At 44.6% G+C, this 13,864-nt stretch overlaps 1 protein-coding gene across 29 annotated transcripts in view; it reads right to left on the bottom strand.

Annotated features, from left to right (window-relative positions):
- AFDN (afadin, adherens junction formation factor) overlaps positions 1-13,864 on the bottom strand; it is a 364,648-nt gene that overhangs the window by 201,567 nt on the left and 149,217 nt on the right. For all 29 annotated transcript variants that reach the window (XM_088481599.1, XM_088481597.1, XM_088481582.1 and 26 more), the window contains exon 7: positions 11,826-11,934. In XM_088481599.1, the coding sequence (XP_088337725.1) occupies positions 11,826-11,934 (109 nt within the window). The remainder of the gene's footprint in view (positions 1-11,825; positions 11,935-13,864) is intronic.

The following is a 13,864-nucleotide window of genomic DNA, read 5'->3' as shown; positions in this document are numbered from 1 at the left end:
AAACTTACCTTTGATAACTCTCTTTATTCGAAGTCCATAGGGTCCACAGGTAGACTATGGGGTGTAGGTGGGACCTGGAGGACAGGACACCAACAGCAAAGCTATTCAATCCCAGGATGCTCCGATCCTTTCCCCTATACCCTGCCCACAGCCTGAGGGCACTTTAGTTTTGTTAACAAGCCCAAGGCAGGACAGGGAGAAGGAAGACTGGTACACTGAAGAATCACACTCTCACACAGAGAAGGAAACAAGTGACCAATAGAAGAAACCCATAGAAGCCAGGTGAGTCAGGGCGGGTGCCCTGTGGACCCTATGGACTTCGAAGAAAGCGTTAAAGGTACCTTTTACCATAACTCTCCTTTTCTTCTTCAGGGTCCATAGGGCTCCACAGGGAGACATTGGGGATGTCTCAAAGCAGTTGTTCAAGGGCGGGAACGCTCCTGCGCTGATAGGAGAACCCTGCGCCCAAAGGAAGCATCCTGAGAGGCAAATGAATCAAAGGCATAAATCCTTAGAAAGGTGTGGACAGAAGACCAGGTGGCCACCTTGCATAGCTGTTCCGATGAGGTGCCACACCAGGCATTCCACGAGGGACACACAGAACGAATAGAATGAGTAGAGACTGTAGTAGGCACAGGAAGGCCAGTCTGCGTGTTAAGCCTGTGAGATAGTCATGAGAATCCATCTGGCCAGAGTCTGTTTGTTAGCAGGCCATCCCTTCTTGTGGACTCCATACAGGACAAAGAGGGAGTCCGATTTCCTGATAGAAGTAGTACGGTCCACATAGATCTTTAGAGCACGGACCACATCCACACACTGATCACATGCCGAGAGGTCTGGTGAATTAAAGGCCGGAACCACAATTTCTGTATTCAGGTGGAAGTGAGAAACTACCTTAGGAAGGAAGCCTTGGTGAGTTCAAAGAACAGCCCTATCCTGATGAAATATCAAAAAGGGGGAGCAGCACAAAAGTGCCCCTAAATCTGATACCCTATGGGCAGATGCTATACCCAGAACAGACAGTCTTCTTAGAAAGCCATTTAATATCCACTGTGCAGAGGTTCAAATACAGGTTCCTGAATTGCTTTGAGCACCACTGGCAAATCCCATGGAGCCACAGGAGGGACAAAGGGAGGTTGTATTCGTGGAACACCTTGCATGAAGGTGTGGACATCTGGCATAGAGGCAATCTTGCGTTGAAACCAGATAGACAAAGCAGAAACTTGCACTTTCAAAGATGCTAGGCGAAGGCCTAGATCCAGTCCAGCACGAATTCGAGAAACTCTAAAGACCCGAAGGTCACAGCTTTGAGTAGCACATATATGTTCTGTGGTAAATCCTAGCTGAGGCCGGTTTACATGCTCTAAGCATGGTCTGGACCACAGAGCTAGAAAATCCCATAGCAGTTAGGAGGGAAGTCTCAAGAGCCAAGCAGTTAAAGACAGACAGGCTAGGTCTGGGTGTAGACAGGGACCCTGAGACAACAGGTTTACTCGTAGAGGAAGTTGAAGTACCAATGACATCTGGGCCAAGCCGGAGCTACTAAAACGATTGTGCCTTCCTGTCTGAATCTCCAAAGCACTCGAGGAAATAGGGATATTGCAGGGAAGAGATATGCCAACTGGAAAGTCCATTTCACAGACAAGGTGTCTATGAAGACCACGTCAGGGTCCTTTGTTCTTGCTCCCTAAACTGGAAGTTTGTTGTTTTGTCTTGAGACCATGAAATCCACTTCTGGAAGACCCCATTTGTCCACCAGAAGCTGAAAGACTTCTGGTGTGTAGAAACCATTCTCCTGCATGCACACCGTGACGGCTGAGGAAATCCGCTTCCCAATTGAGAATCCCTGGGAATAACACTCCGGAGATGGCTGGGAGACTGCGTTCGGCCCATGTGAGAATGCGGGACACCTCCGTCATTGCTGATTGACTACGAGTGCCCCCTTGATGATTGAGGTAGGCCGGTGTTGGACTGTACTTGTACTGGCCTGTTTTAGAGCTCTGTATATGGCTCGAAGTTCCAGGATGTTGATTGGCAACATTGCCTTGATTGGAGACCATCAGCCCTGGAAGGTGTATTGGCCAGTTACTGCGCCCCACCCTCGGAGGCTTGCATCCGTGGTGAGGAGAGCCCAATCCGGGATCCAAAATGGACGACCCTGGTTCAAATGGGGCGTCTGTAGCCACCAGGCTAGGGACAGGCGAACTTCTGAGGGGAGGCTCATCCTCTGGGATCTGAGCAGATGAGGCAGTCCGTTCCACCTGGAGAGGATCAGGTGTTGCAGGGGCCTGGAGTGAAACTGTGCAAACTCCACCATGTCGAAGGTGGGTACCATTGATCTCTAGTCCTGCATTGCAGAGTGAAATCGACACACTGCGACTGTGTGGAATAATAGCCCTTGCCTCGTTGTGAGGAGGGGACCTGAATTATTACTCCTGAATTCAGTAAGGACTGAATGGCTTTGTGGAGCAGCAGGGCCTTGGTTGAGTCCGATGGAGGGCCTGTGCAAAAGAACTGTTGGGGGAGGGGCCCGCCTCAGGAAGAAGAGGTCGTATTCATGGGAGACCACTTCTCTTACCCAGGGATCTGACGTGGTCTAATGCCACAGCTGGGCAAATTGAAGAAGTTGGCCTCCCACCCTGGGAGCCCCCAGGGAGAGGCCCGCCCCATCAGGCTGCATGCTTGTCCACCAGCCAAGTCTACGGACGTCTAGTAGCCCAGGCCTGTTTGGCCCTAGGCTTGGAGGCCTTGGCTGACGTCTGGTGCCATGGAAAAGACTGACCTTTGGCTTTTCTTTGAGGGCGAAAGAACCGAAAGGATGACTTCCGAGGTTTTGTATTATATGCAGAGGGCAGGAACGCCGTCTTGTTAGCTGCCAAGGTAGTCACAATTTTATATAGCTCTGGAACAAATAGGATGACCCTCGAATAGGGATGAGACTCCAGAGCCCGTTTTGAATCTGAATCTGCTTTCCAGAAACAGAGCTAAACAAGTGGCAGATATCCTGGAGACCAGGAGAGCCATTATCCATAGCTGCCTCACCTAAGTAGGATGCTGCATCCCTAATGTGAGATACATAGGAGAGTTGTTCCCGTGAAGCATCAGAGGAAGTGTTTCTTCTAGGGCTTCTGCCCAACTCTCAATGGCTTTCGCCACCCAGGCCGTAGCCCTAGCAGGACGAGTAATAACTCCTGTAAGAGAGTAAATAGATTTAGGACAATCTTCTATACATCTATCTGTAGTCTCCTTCAAGGAGCTAGCAGTGTGAATGGATAACGTGGCATTTTTATCCAAAAAAGTTACATGAGAAACCACCGCTTGGGGAACTTCCCATTTAGTGCAATCAATAGCTGGAAGAGGGTAAAGAACTGAATCGTTTTGAGATATGAAACCTTTTACCAGGCATGACCCATGCTTCACTCATGTGATCAGATAGGTGGTCTGATTAAGGGAACTCTGGTAAAACTACCTTTTGTCGTTTAAAAAGTGCATTCTTTTTCTTAGGAGCGGGTTCATCCTCTTCAATTTGTAAAATGGATTTTACAGCTCTAACAAGAGTAGGTATATCTAGCTTAGAGGGTGGCTCCTCCGGAGACGGAGTCAGAGTGAGAGAGGTCTGCATCTTCCGCCTCCCCAGATGATATGTCAGAATGAGATAACTAAGTGGACTGGGAGGAAAACAGAGCCCGTTAAGAGGGGTTGGTAGGTAAAGGCTTTTCCTTGTGTAGCAGTTGCTGTAAGGCTGTAGAAGTAGTAGCCAAACTCTGTACTAAGGTAAACAGCATGTCTACCCATGGGGGAGGCAAAGGATTGGCAGGTAGTACCTGCTGTGTTCCAAAATTTTTGCCATCATTTGTGAATATGCAGCCCAGGGTGGGTCCTGAAGGAGAGACACCGGGGCTGAGGGACAAGGGGCTGCGTAGCAATTAGTGCAAAGCCCATTCTGAATAAAGTCCCCTGGAGCCAAAACCACTGAGCAGCCTTTACTGGACAACAGAATAGGGGCAGGATCCTGAGGCTATTTATTATTCTATCCTCTGCCCGCCATAGTAATGATACAATGCAGTAAACAAGTTGCAGTATGTGAAATATGGCACAATGTAGTGTGCAAAGGTGTTATATATGACCCAATATCATATGAAACAGCGCTATATATGGCACGATGTAGTATGCAACAGTGTTAAAAATGACAGCATGTAGTATTCAACAACGCTATATATTGCACAAGATAATGTGCAACAGCGCAATATATGTATATAAAGGTAGCAAAATATAGTGTGCAACTGCATTGCTGGTAGCCCCCCTGGAGTGAAAGTGCTTTACAAGGCACAAGTTAGTTGCTACATTGGATACCAGGGAGCGTGTAACTGCGTTAGATCTGGCACCATGTAGTGTGCAATGCGGTGTGAAGTATGTGATAGCCCTCACAAGAGGTACAATGACCCTCTATACCTTAGTATGACAGGGTACAGTAGAAGAAAGATAGTTATAACTGACAGTATAGAAAAGGAGAAGTTAGCGCTAGCACAAGTCACTTACAAATCAGACAGAAAAATCACATTTTCTGCAATGGGCACTAATATCAACTACACAGACCACAGTGGCTTGTAGGAAATAGCGCTGTATGACCTGGCCCTTGGGAGAGGTATACAGGGAGACTGGATCCAGCAATTCCCGGAGACCTGCTTGCTAAAAATGGCTGACATGTGTCTCTGAGGGGGCAGAGGGTGAAGGAGGAGAAGCCCAGGTAACACCAGGTCCACAGTGGAACGGCGCCCTGAGCTGTTGGAGGGGCTGTAGGGAGAGCACCTTTTTCCCCTGGCTGACATTAACCACCGGGTCCCCTGGCCTTAATTATGCCTCTGCGCCAGTCAGTTAATTCCCCCGGTGGTCTAGTGGAGTGGTGGGATGCCTCCCCAGTGTCCACATCAGCGCCTCCGGTCTGTCTCCGGAGGCAAGACTGCATTATTATGAGAGTCCCCGCGAATGGGGTTCCGTCTTATCTGTCCCCTGGATTCTGATGGGGCAGCATTAGACGTCCGAGGGCAGTCTGGTGCTGCTCCTGGTAGAAATTAAAATGAAATAAAAGCCTGGGCTGCCCTGTTATAAAGGTGGTCCAGCTCCTTGCCGGACACCAACGAAACTGAAGTGCCCCCAGGCTGTGGGTGGGGTATAAGAGGGAAGGTCCGGAGCATCCTGGGATTGAAAAGCTTTGCTGTCCGATCCTCTAGGTCCCACCTACACCCCAATGTTTCCTTGTGGAGCCCTATGGACCATAAAAAAAACCCCAAACCAAAAAAACAGATGAAAATATAGACAAAAGTCAAGCATTGGTAAATGTTCCGAGCAGGGAACAATCTGATAAGCAAAGTACAGTAAAAACACAATTCGCATAAAAAAGGAAAAAACAGTGAATGCCAGGTGTTTAAATATAAAGTATGGGGGGGGGGGGAGAATAGGCTAGGGAAGAATATGGAGGTGTACTCAGATACCATGTAACATGAGGTTAGGTAGGAAAAGGACAGAAAGAGCAACAGAAAGAGAGGGGGGAAGGAATAAAAAGCCTAAAATGGAAGAGCATGGTCATTATTATGTTGAGTCCAGGGGCCCATCTCCTCCATGAACCAGGGGATACTGTTAAGTTGATTATCTGCTCCATCTCATAAATTAACCACATTTTCTGTAGGAAAGCACAGACTGAAGGAGGATTCTGGGATTTCCAGCGGGAAGCAAACAAACAAGTCGCAGCTGTGAGGAGGACATGTCTGGCAAGCCTGTTCTGGTGCTTTGATAAATTAGGGAATGGAAGGGGAAGTAGTACATATTTGGGTAGGAACATATAGTAAGACCCAGGGGGGAATTCGAGAGGGACTGAACTCTCGACCACAAACCCCATAAAATGGGACAGGCCCCCAAATGTGGATGAAGGAACCAGGGTCCAAGCAACCTCTCCAACACAGAGGGGAGGCTGAAAGGAAAATGTTATGTGGTCTGGTCGCTACCAGATACCAACTGCATAATAATTTGTATGTATTTTCCTTAATACTAATCTAAGGAGAATTTAGCGGCCCCAGTCCATATGTCTGAGCAGTTTTCTGCATTCAGAGGCTTTGGACCTCTTTCCAACTGCAATTCTTGCATATAGTGCTGTGAAATGGAACATGTCTGGATATAATTAAATAAAGAAGAAATAAACCCCCGAGGTGGGTGGCCAGCGATCAGAGGGAGTAAGTGGTCTCAGAGTGCGAGAGAGGGTGTATGGGAAAAAAAGTATTGAAGTTGTTAGTATTGTTAAAATGGAAATTAAGGTGTTCTTAAAAGCTGTTGTAATGTGGGGGGGAATATCTCTCTAATAACAATGTTATTAAGAAATGTAATTCCTGCTCCAAACCACATGGATAATGTAGAAGTGACAAACCTGGGATATAATCGGAGTTACACCAGAGCAGTAGGAAGGGGTATAAGAAATATAGGTTATTACATGTATTTCATATAGTGAATTACTAACCTATCACAGTATGGAGTGGGTCATAGGAGGCCAAGTAGAACGTGGGGACCAAAGGATTGAAGAGATCAAAAAGGGGAAAGGACAGCTGCTTCTATATCCATCCAGAACTGAAACTCTGAGGTCGCGTGCCAATGGATCCATTAAGAAAGTTGTGCCGCACAGAAGTATTTTTTTTTTTGGTTGGAGCAGCCCCAAACCTCCTCCGAGGTTAGGTTGCTGGAGAACGAATGCTCTAATTCTTGGTCTGTCTGCCCAAACAAATGAGGTAATCAACTGGTGTAACATGACAAAGTAAGCGGAGGGGACATTAACCGGAAGTGTGGCAAAAATAGAGCAATCTAGGAAGGATATTCATTTTAATTGTCATAACACAACCAATCCAAGAGATATATAATTTGACGCAAGAAGTTTTATCCAAATTAACAGTGCGAGTGTGGAGTAGCTTTAAAGAGGGATGTAATATTTCTAGTGATAAAAATACGAAATCTATTGGTTGCTAGTGAAATTGGAAAATGAAATCTAAAAGCTTCCTAGTCAATTGAAGCAAAGAGAGACCTATACTTTCAGTTTGGTCAGGATTTACTTTCAATTTGGAAAAGGAGCCAAATTGGGAAAGCTCATTAAATACGTTTGAAAGAGTTGTAAGGGATTTAGTGACTGTGACCAAAACATCTGCATAAAGAGCAATTTTATGCTCTTGTGAGCAAGCACTAACCGCAGAGATATCCAGATTAAGCCATATTCGAGCTGGCAGGGGATCCATAATTTATACACATATTAAAGGAGAGAGAAGAAAGCCTTAATGAGTGCCATTTGAGATTACGAAAGGCGTTTGACAAAAGACCATTGACCAGCACAGATGCTGAAAGATTACTTTAAAGGGCAGAGACAACGGCAATAAATTCACTCAAGGCAAAAGACTGAAGAACTTTCATTATGAAGAACCAGTCAACATGTTCAAAAGCTTTTTCTGTATCTAAAGCCATGAGAAGGGCAGGGGTCTTTTTCATGTTAACCTGATGAGTCCGGTCAACTACTCTACTGGGGGGTTGTCTAGAGCCTGCCGGCCTGGTATAAATCCAACGTTATCAGGATGAACAAAATGGGGCAACCAGACATTTAATCGGTTGGCCAACAACTTATCAAATATTTCAAGGTCTACATTCAGGAGAGAGACCGTCCTCTAACTCTCGCATGAAGTTGGATCTCTGCCTTCTTAATGGATTACAGAAATCATTGCTGAAGAAGTGGCAGAGTCAAATGATTCTCCTTCTCTAATTGCATTAAACAGGTCTGTGAGCTTTGGGGAAAAAAATACCAATGTTTTACAATAAAAGGCGGTGAAGCCATCCAGTCCTGGAGTATAGATTGATTTCACAGATTTAATAGAAGCTCAGATTTCCACTATGAGAAGTAAAGGTCTTTAAGAGCATCTGTAGGCTGTTGAGGGTGGTAAGCAAGATCTAGCACAAGTTCTGGGCTCTGAAGATCAGAGGGTGTTTCAGTAGGTTGTAGAGATGATCTTAAAAGGAACTAAATTCAGCTTCAACTTTCCGATGATCGAAGGACAAGTGTCCAGCTGAATTTTGTATGGAACCAAAAGCGTTACGAGAGCATCACTATCACAACCTACTGCCCAGGAGAGTCTGCAATGTCACTCTTAAAGTAACTCATTTGGTTACGAGAAGAGTGACAAGCTGTTTAGCCGCCCTATCTGAAAGCATTGCGTTGAGCTGGCCCTTGGACGAGATTAGGCATATAGTGTGTCCTCTGAGGGTGTCATCGGATGGGCAACCAGAGTGACTGAAGCTGAGACTCAAGATTGGTTACAAGAGCACATTTTTGTTTGCTCTTTGTTGCATAGAGACTGACCAATCTACCTCAAATGGTAGCAACAAAATTGGGGCAGAGATACTTTATACGTAATGGAGTTCAACTCAAAATAATCCTTCAGCGCTGTTGCAACCTCTCAACAGTAATAGTAAACTGTCAAGGAAAAATATCATGGGAGAGGATGAAGAATATCAAGAAGGGCTACATCAGCTACATGGTCCATCCATGGGAAAGCCGCTCTAAGCACCTTAGAGGAGAGATGATAATCAACAAACAATAAATCTATGTGAAAGTGAACCATATGTGGGAGAAAGGGGTAGGAGTATAATCCCTTTCCTCACCATTGACTAGTGCCATCTATCTATCAACGAGTGGTTTTGAATGAAGATCAAGTTGAAGAAAGAGCAAGGTAAGATAAAGGGAGCATGCCGTAATGGGGGTAAGGCGAGTCTCCTAGAGGAAGACTATATCAAAGTGGTCCCAGTTCAAGGCTGTCTACACGTTAGAACACTTTTTGGGGGAGTTCAGGCCATTAACATTTATGGAGATGAATTTCAGAGGCATGTGGTAGGAAGAAAACAAGCTTACCAGAGCATGTCCCCCAGCAAAACCAGACATTCAGGAGACATTGAGGAGTGTCTAGAGGCGTCCAACAGATGAGGAGAAGTGTCCAAGAAGCAAGGAGGGAAAAAGGGAGGGATGGGAGAAAAAGGGGGGAAAGGGGGGGGGGAAAGGGGTGTGGGAAAGGGGGGGGGAATGGGACAGAAGAGAGTACAGCATAAAAACAAACAACGCAAACATAACAATATCAAGGGACGGTCTAAGAAAAGGGAGGTGGGTCCTCACCACGGGGCAGGAGCTAGAGACACTGGTGAGGTATGAAAACCAATAAAGAGTAGCAGCAAAAGGAAAATACATTATGGGAAAGGCAGGAATCCAGCCTCTATAATGAGCTACTGTTAAAGGCATAAGCGAGGAGAGGGCCTTAGTGGCAATACAGGGAACATTCCCGGGAGCAGTCACAACAAAGGGACAGCAGAGGGGAATTGCGCAGGAGATAGGGACGATACAGCACTAGTCACCTAGGAAGGCTACAGTGTACTAGGGAGCGTTTAAAATTTTTCAAAAATAAGATAGGCATTAGGTATGGTGGCAACAAACATAAATAAATACACATTGTCACATCAGGTCATCTGCAAGTGAAGACTAGCGCAGATGAGGAACCACAGCAAGTCGATGATCTCGACAAGGTCTCGAGTCCCAACTTTCGGAGTATGAATATACAATCTTCTGTAGGTTTGGCAAAGAGAGGTTTGGCTTCTGTGAAGACCTGTAATTGAAAAGGGAAGTACAGTCTATGGCGATAGCCATATTTACGCAGAGATTTGGTCACCTCCTGTAGGGTCATAAATTTTTTGAATGATAGTAGGAACAATGATATTGAATAAACGCACTTCCGTATTATTGTAATGAAAGCAAAATGAGGCCCGGGAGGCAGCTGTTCTTTTATACGAAAGTAGTGCATGCGAAGAACAACATTGTGATGCTGTCCACAAGCAGGTCAGAACCATGGCATCTGGAAGGATGGATTTCCACACAGTCTGGGAGAGAAGTAAAACAATTGTTGCAGTTGTGTCCTTGATCCTGATGTTCTCTCTATGGAACCAATATACACACTTACCCCTTGGTGCAGTATAATCATATGCAAAATACCCTAAATATGATTTAAAAACCTTGAAAAAGCAGGCGGCTGAATTACATTTTGGGTATAAACTTATATAAAGCAAAAAAAAAAAAAGGTATTCACAACCTGTGCTGAAATTTGATGAACATCTCAAAAAAGCTTGTCTTTTTTTCTGTTATTGTCTTGATATAAAACAGAAGAGTCCACAAAGCTTATAATAAACATTTATTAAAAGTACACACATTGAGATATAGATAGATATATATATATATATATATATATATATATATATATATATATATATATATATATATATATCTATCTATCTCAAACTGTCTAAATGGTGTGCATATCTGTTTTACTCACTATTGACATAATTATTAACAGGAATTTGCCACGCTATATAATTTTAGATTAAGCCCTTATACGTTGGGACTTCCTCCTTTGACATAGTCATTCCATCAGATGTTCTTTCTATTACATTTCACATACAATTGGAGGTACAGATTACCATTCATTACAATGTTTTAGATGTTTTGTTGGTGTAATTTTTATATATAATTTTTTTCATTTAAGCAATTTGATTTATTGTACTTTTAATAAATGTTGATTATATGTTTTATGAGCTTTTCCGAGATTTGTATTGAATTTCAGAGCAGGTTGTTAATACCGTCTTTTGTTTCTTCGAGCCCTGTAGTTCAGCTTGGAAAGTGACTGATGTAGTGGATCAGTGAGGTCACCAGTCTGCAAGCCCCTGCAGGGAACTCCTCAGAGTGACTGTGGTCAGGTATTGGAGGGTCTCTGAATTCTAGAGTAGGCATGGAAGGAGGCGGCCTTGTCTTGATTCTTAGAAAAGCTGGGTGTGTCCAGAGTGTTCAGTCTTTTGGAAGACATTGAAAAGTGACAGTTCTTAAATGCTGGAAGGAGTATGGACATCGGATGAGGAACACGGCTCATGGGGACATTTGAGAGCCGAGGTGAGGGTCCAAAGGGAAAAGGAAAGGGGTATTGGCAGAGAGAAAGAGAGTCTGTTCAGCAAATTTTGTCAGATCTGGCAGGAGCAGAATGAGGAAATCAGGATCCAGCTTCGGAGGAAAAAGACAGGACTGTTGCTCTTGGGGGAGACCTACCAGTAGATATCCCGTAGGAGGCCAAATACTGAGGTGAAGCTGGTGAAAGAATTGTGGTGGTAGTTCAGCAGATAGACATGGTGTCTTAGAGCTTAGGACAAACCCGAAGAGTCACCCACATGGGCAGGTCAGCAGCCGGTTAGAAGGAGGAGTGCACTTAGACACATGACTGCGCATCCAGTCACACGGAGACAGGATTGTACGACACCGGGTCTATCACAGCAGCAACCGAATATCTAAAATGGCAGGCAGCAGTGGTCAGGACAAAAGACCAAGCGGGTCCATGTGAGCTCCAGGTGGCACTAATAGGCACTTATCCTCTCACCTGAATTTGAGAGTTGCTTCTAACTCTAGCCCCAGCATAGATCAGGACAGGAGTGCCACGAGACAAGCCCCAAGAATTGGTGAGACAATTGGACTACTTCAGGTTGGATTTGATGTAAAGGAAGCTGCAAGAGCTCAACGCCAGCAAGTCTGCTCTGGCTGCTAGCTAGGTCACGCTCCAGGTTTTTTTTTTTTTAAATATATATAGATCACACATACAATTAAAAGCCTATGGAACTGCAGTAACTATAAAAAGTTAAAACAAGATACATGACATCTGACTACAACAACATCAGCAGCATGCATTTAACGTTTAATTTATATTCTTCTATAGGAAAGACACTACCTTTATCACTTGGCCAGTCTCGGAATATCTGTAAAGGACACTCATCATCATCCAGTATGGTCTCTTTCATGCCTTTATCTGAGTGTTGGGCACCAAGAGGTAGCATTATCTAAAAGAAACACAATATACAATAGCTTAAAGCTACAAAAAATTATAACAAAACAAGCCAAAGTGTATAACCATAATATATAGACGCATAACATCATACTAATAATTTTTTCCATATTTACATTATACTCTTAACAGTAATTTTCAACTTTGAGAGGCTCCGTGTATTGTTAGAATTGTAGACAGTAAATACAGTGTGCATCAGGGAAGTATTTTTTTTTTTTTAAAGTTACAAAAACAGAACGGTATGCAGTTATGAGACCGGCGGACGCATGCCCGCCGGTCTCAATAGCGACAGCATAATCCCGGCAAGGGATCTAACATAGGCGTCAAAATGCAGACGTCTATGTTAATCCCGACGTCGGGACCCCGACAGGACGCTGGACCGATCGTCCAAGTATGTATGTAGCCGGGGATGGGGGAAACTTAGGGTTAGGCACCCCCCCAGGGGGGGTTAGGGTTAGGTTAGGGCAGTGTTTCCCAACCTCGGTCCTCAAGGTACACCAACAGTCCAGGTTTTAGTGATAGCCATACTTCAGCACAGATGGCTAAATCACAATAACTGAGGTACTAATTAAGACACCTGTGCTCAAGTATGGCTATCCTCAAAATCTGGACTGTTAGTGTGACTTGAGGACCGTGGTTGGGAACCCCTGGGCTAGGGGAGGGGGGGGAGGTTAGGGTTACGCACCCCCTTGGAAGAGTTAGGTTTAGGATGCGGGGAGGGGGGGGGGGGTCAGGTTTAGGCACTTACGAGGGAGAGTTTGTGTTAGGCACCCCTGAAGGAGGGTTAAGGGGGGGGGGGGTTAGGAATACTTGATGTACCTCCACTGTCGGGATCTTGTGCATCGGGCTGCCGGCGTTGGGATTTGAACCACCGGGCTAAAGTCCGGCAGTCAAACATACCCATTCCACACAGACCGCCCAAGTCAGTTTCACAGATGCTGAAAAAATTTTGTTTGAACAGGAGAAATTTGGACACCTGCTGGCAGAATCATGATTGGATTTATTTAATAAAACTATTGAGATTAAGTAAAAGAGAAATAGATCTGGTCTTGAATGGCCCGCATTGATTGGATTACTACAGAAGTAGATCCCACGAGGGTTCCGCATACATAATGTTCCATCTGTATTTTGAAATAAATGGTGCAGAGTTTTAAATAAATGTTCCCTGGATCTTATTCTGTTGGTAATTGAAGAGGTTGGGCTGAGTTGAATAAAATAAGATTAGAATTGGGAAAGTTTAAACCTTCAGCTCTCAGTACTTTGGCTGAGGACAAATCAGATAAGTGGATTGATAAATGGAACACCAGCGTGGAAAAATACAAGATAGATCTGGTAGGCTTCAAACGTAATAAATGATAGGTAGTTCAGAAGTATTACAAGCAGCACACTGTGTACAAGTGGTCAACAGGTGGCAGATATCAGCCCCCTAGACGATTTGGTAGGACCAATCGCCGTCGTCTAGTTTATACAGTGGACTCTTTGTACTCCTCTTCGGAGGTAGAGTCGATTGATAGATTACCCCTAGTGGTATACATTATTTTAGGAGGAACTTAAGATCAGGGGGTGGCTATGGAAAGACGAGGAGGAGGAGGAGAGGAGTTCGCAGAAGGCGACGGTAGACAATGTATTTAATCTGTCCTCTCATACGTTGACGGCAAGTGCGTTATCGATATTAGCAAATGGTCTGTCTTTTGTCCCAACTTTCAGTAAAAATTATTTTGATTTTCAGGTAGATCTATATAAGATCGGATGTAAGTTAAGGTTGAAGGAGTTTTTTAGTGTGCGGTCAGATATTGAAGGGGAAGTTTTACCCTCAATATTGAAAAATCAAGAGTAATTTTGATCCGTCATCATCTAATCAGAGTATCAAAACTTTCATCAAGATGATGGAGAGTGATATGTCAGATATACAGCACCATAGAGTG

Source organism: Taudactylus pleione, unplaced genomic scaffold (assembly GCF_031769625.1).
Source record: "Taudactylus pleione unplaced genomic scaffold, aTauple2 ptg000275l, whole genome shotgun sequence".
Lineage (NCBI taxonomy): Eukaryota > Metazoa > Chordata > Amphibia > Anura > Myobatrachidae > Taudactylus > Taudactylus pleione.
This window is presented reverse-complemented; position numbering and strand designations above follow the sequence as displayed.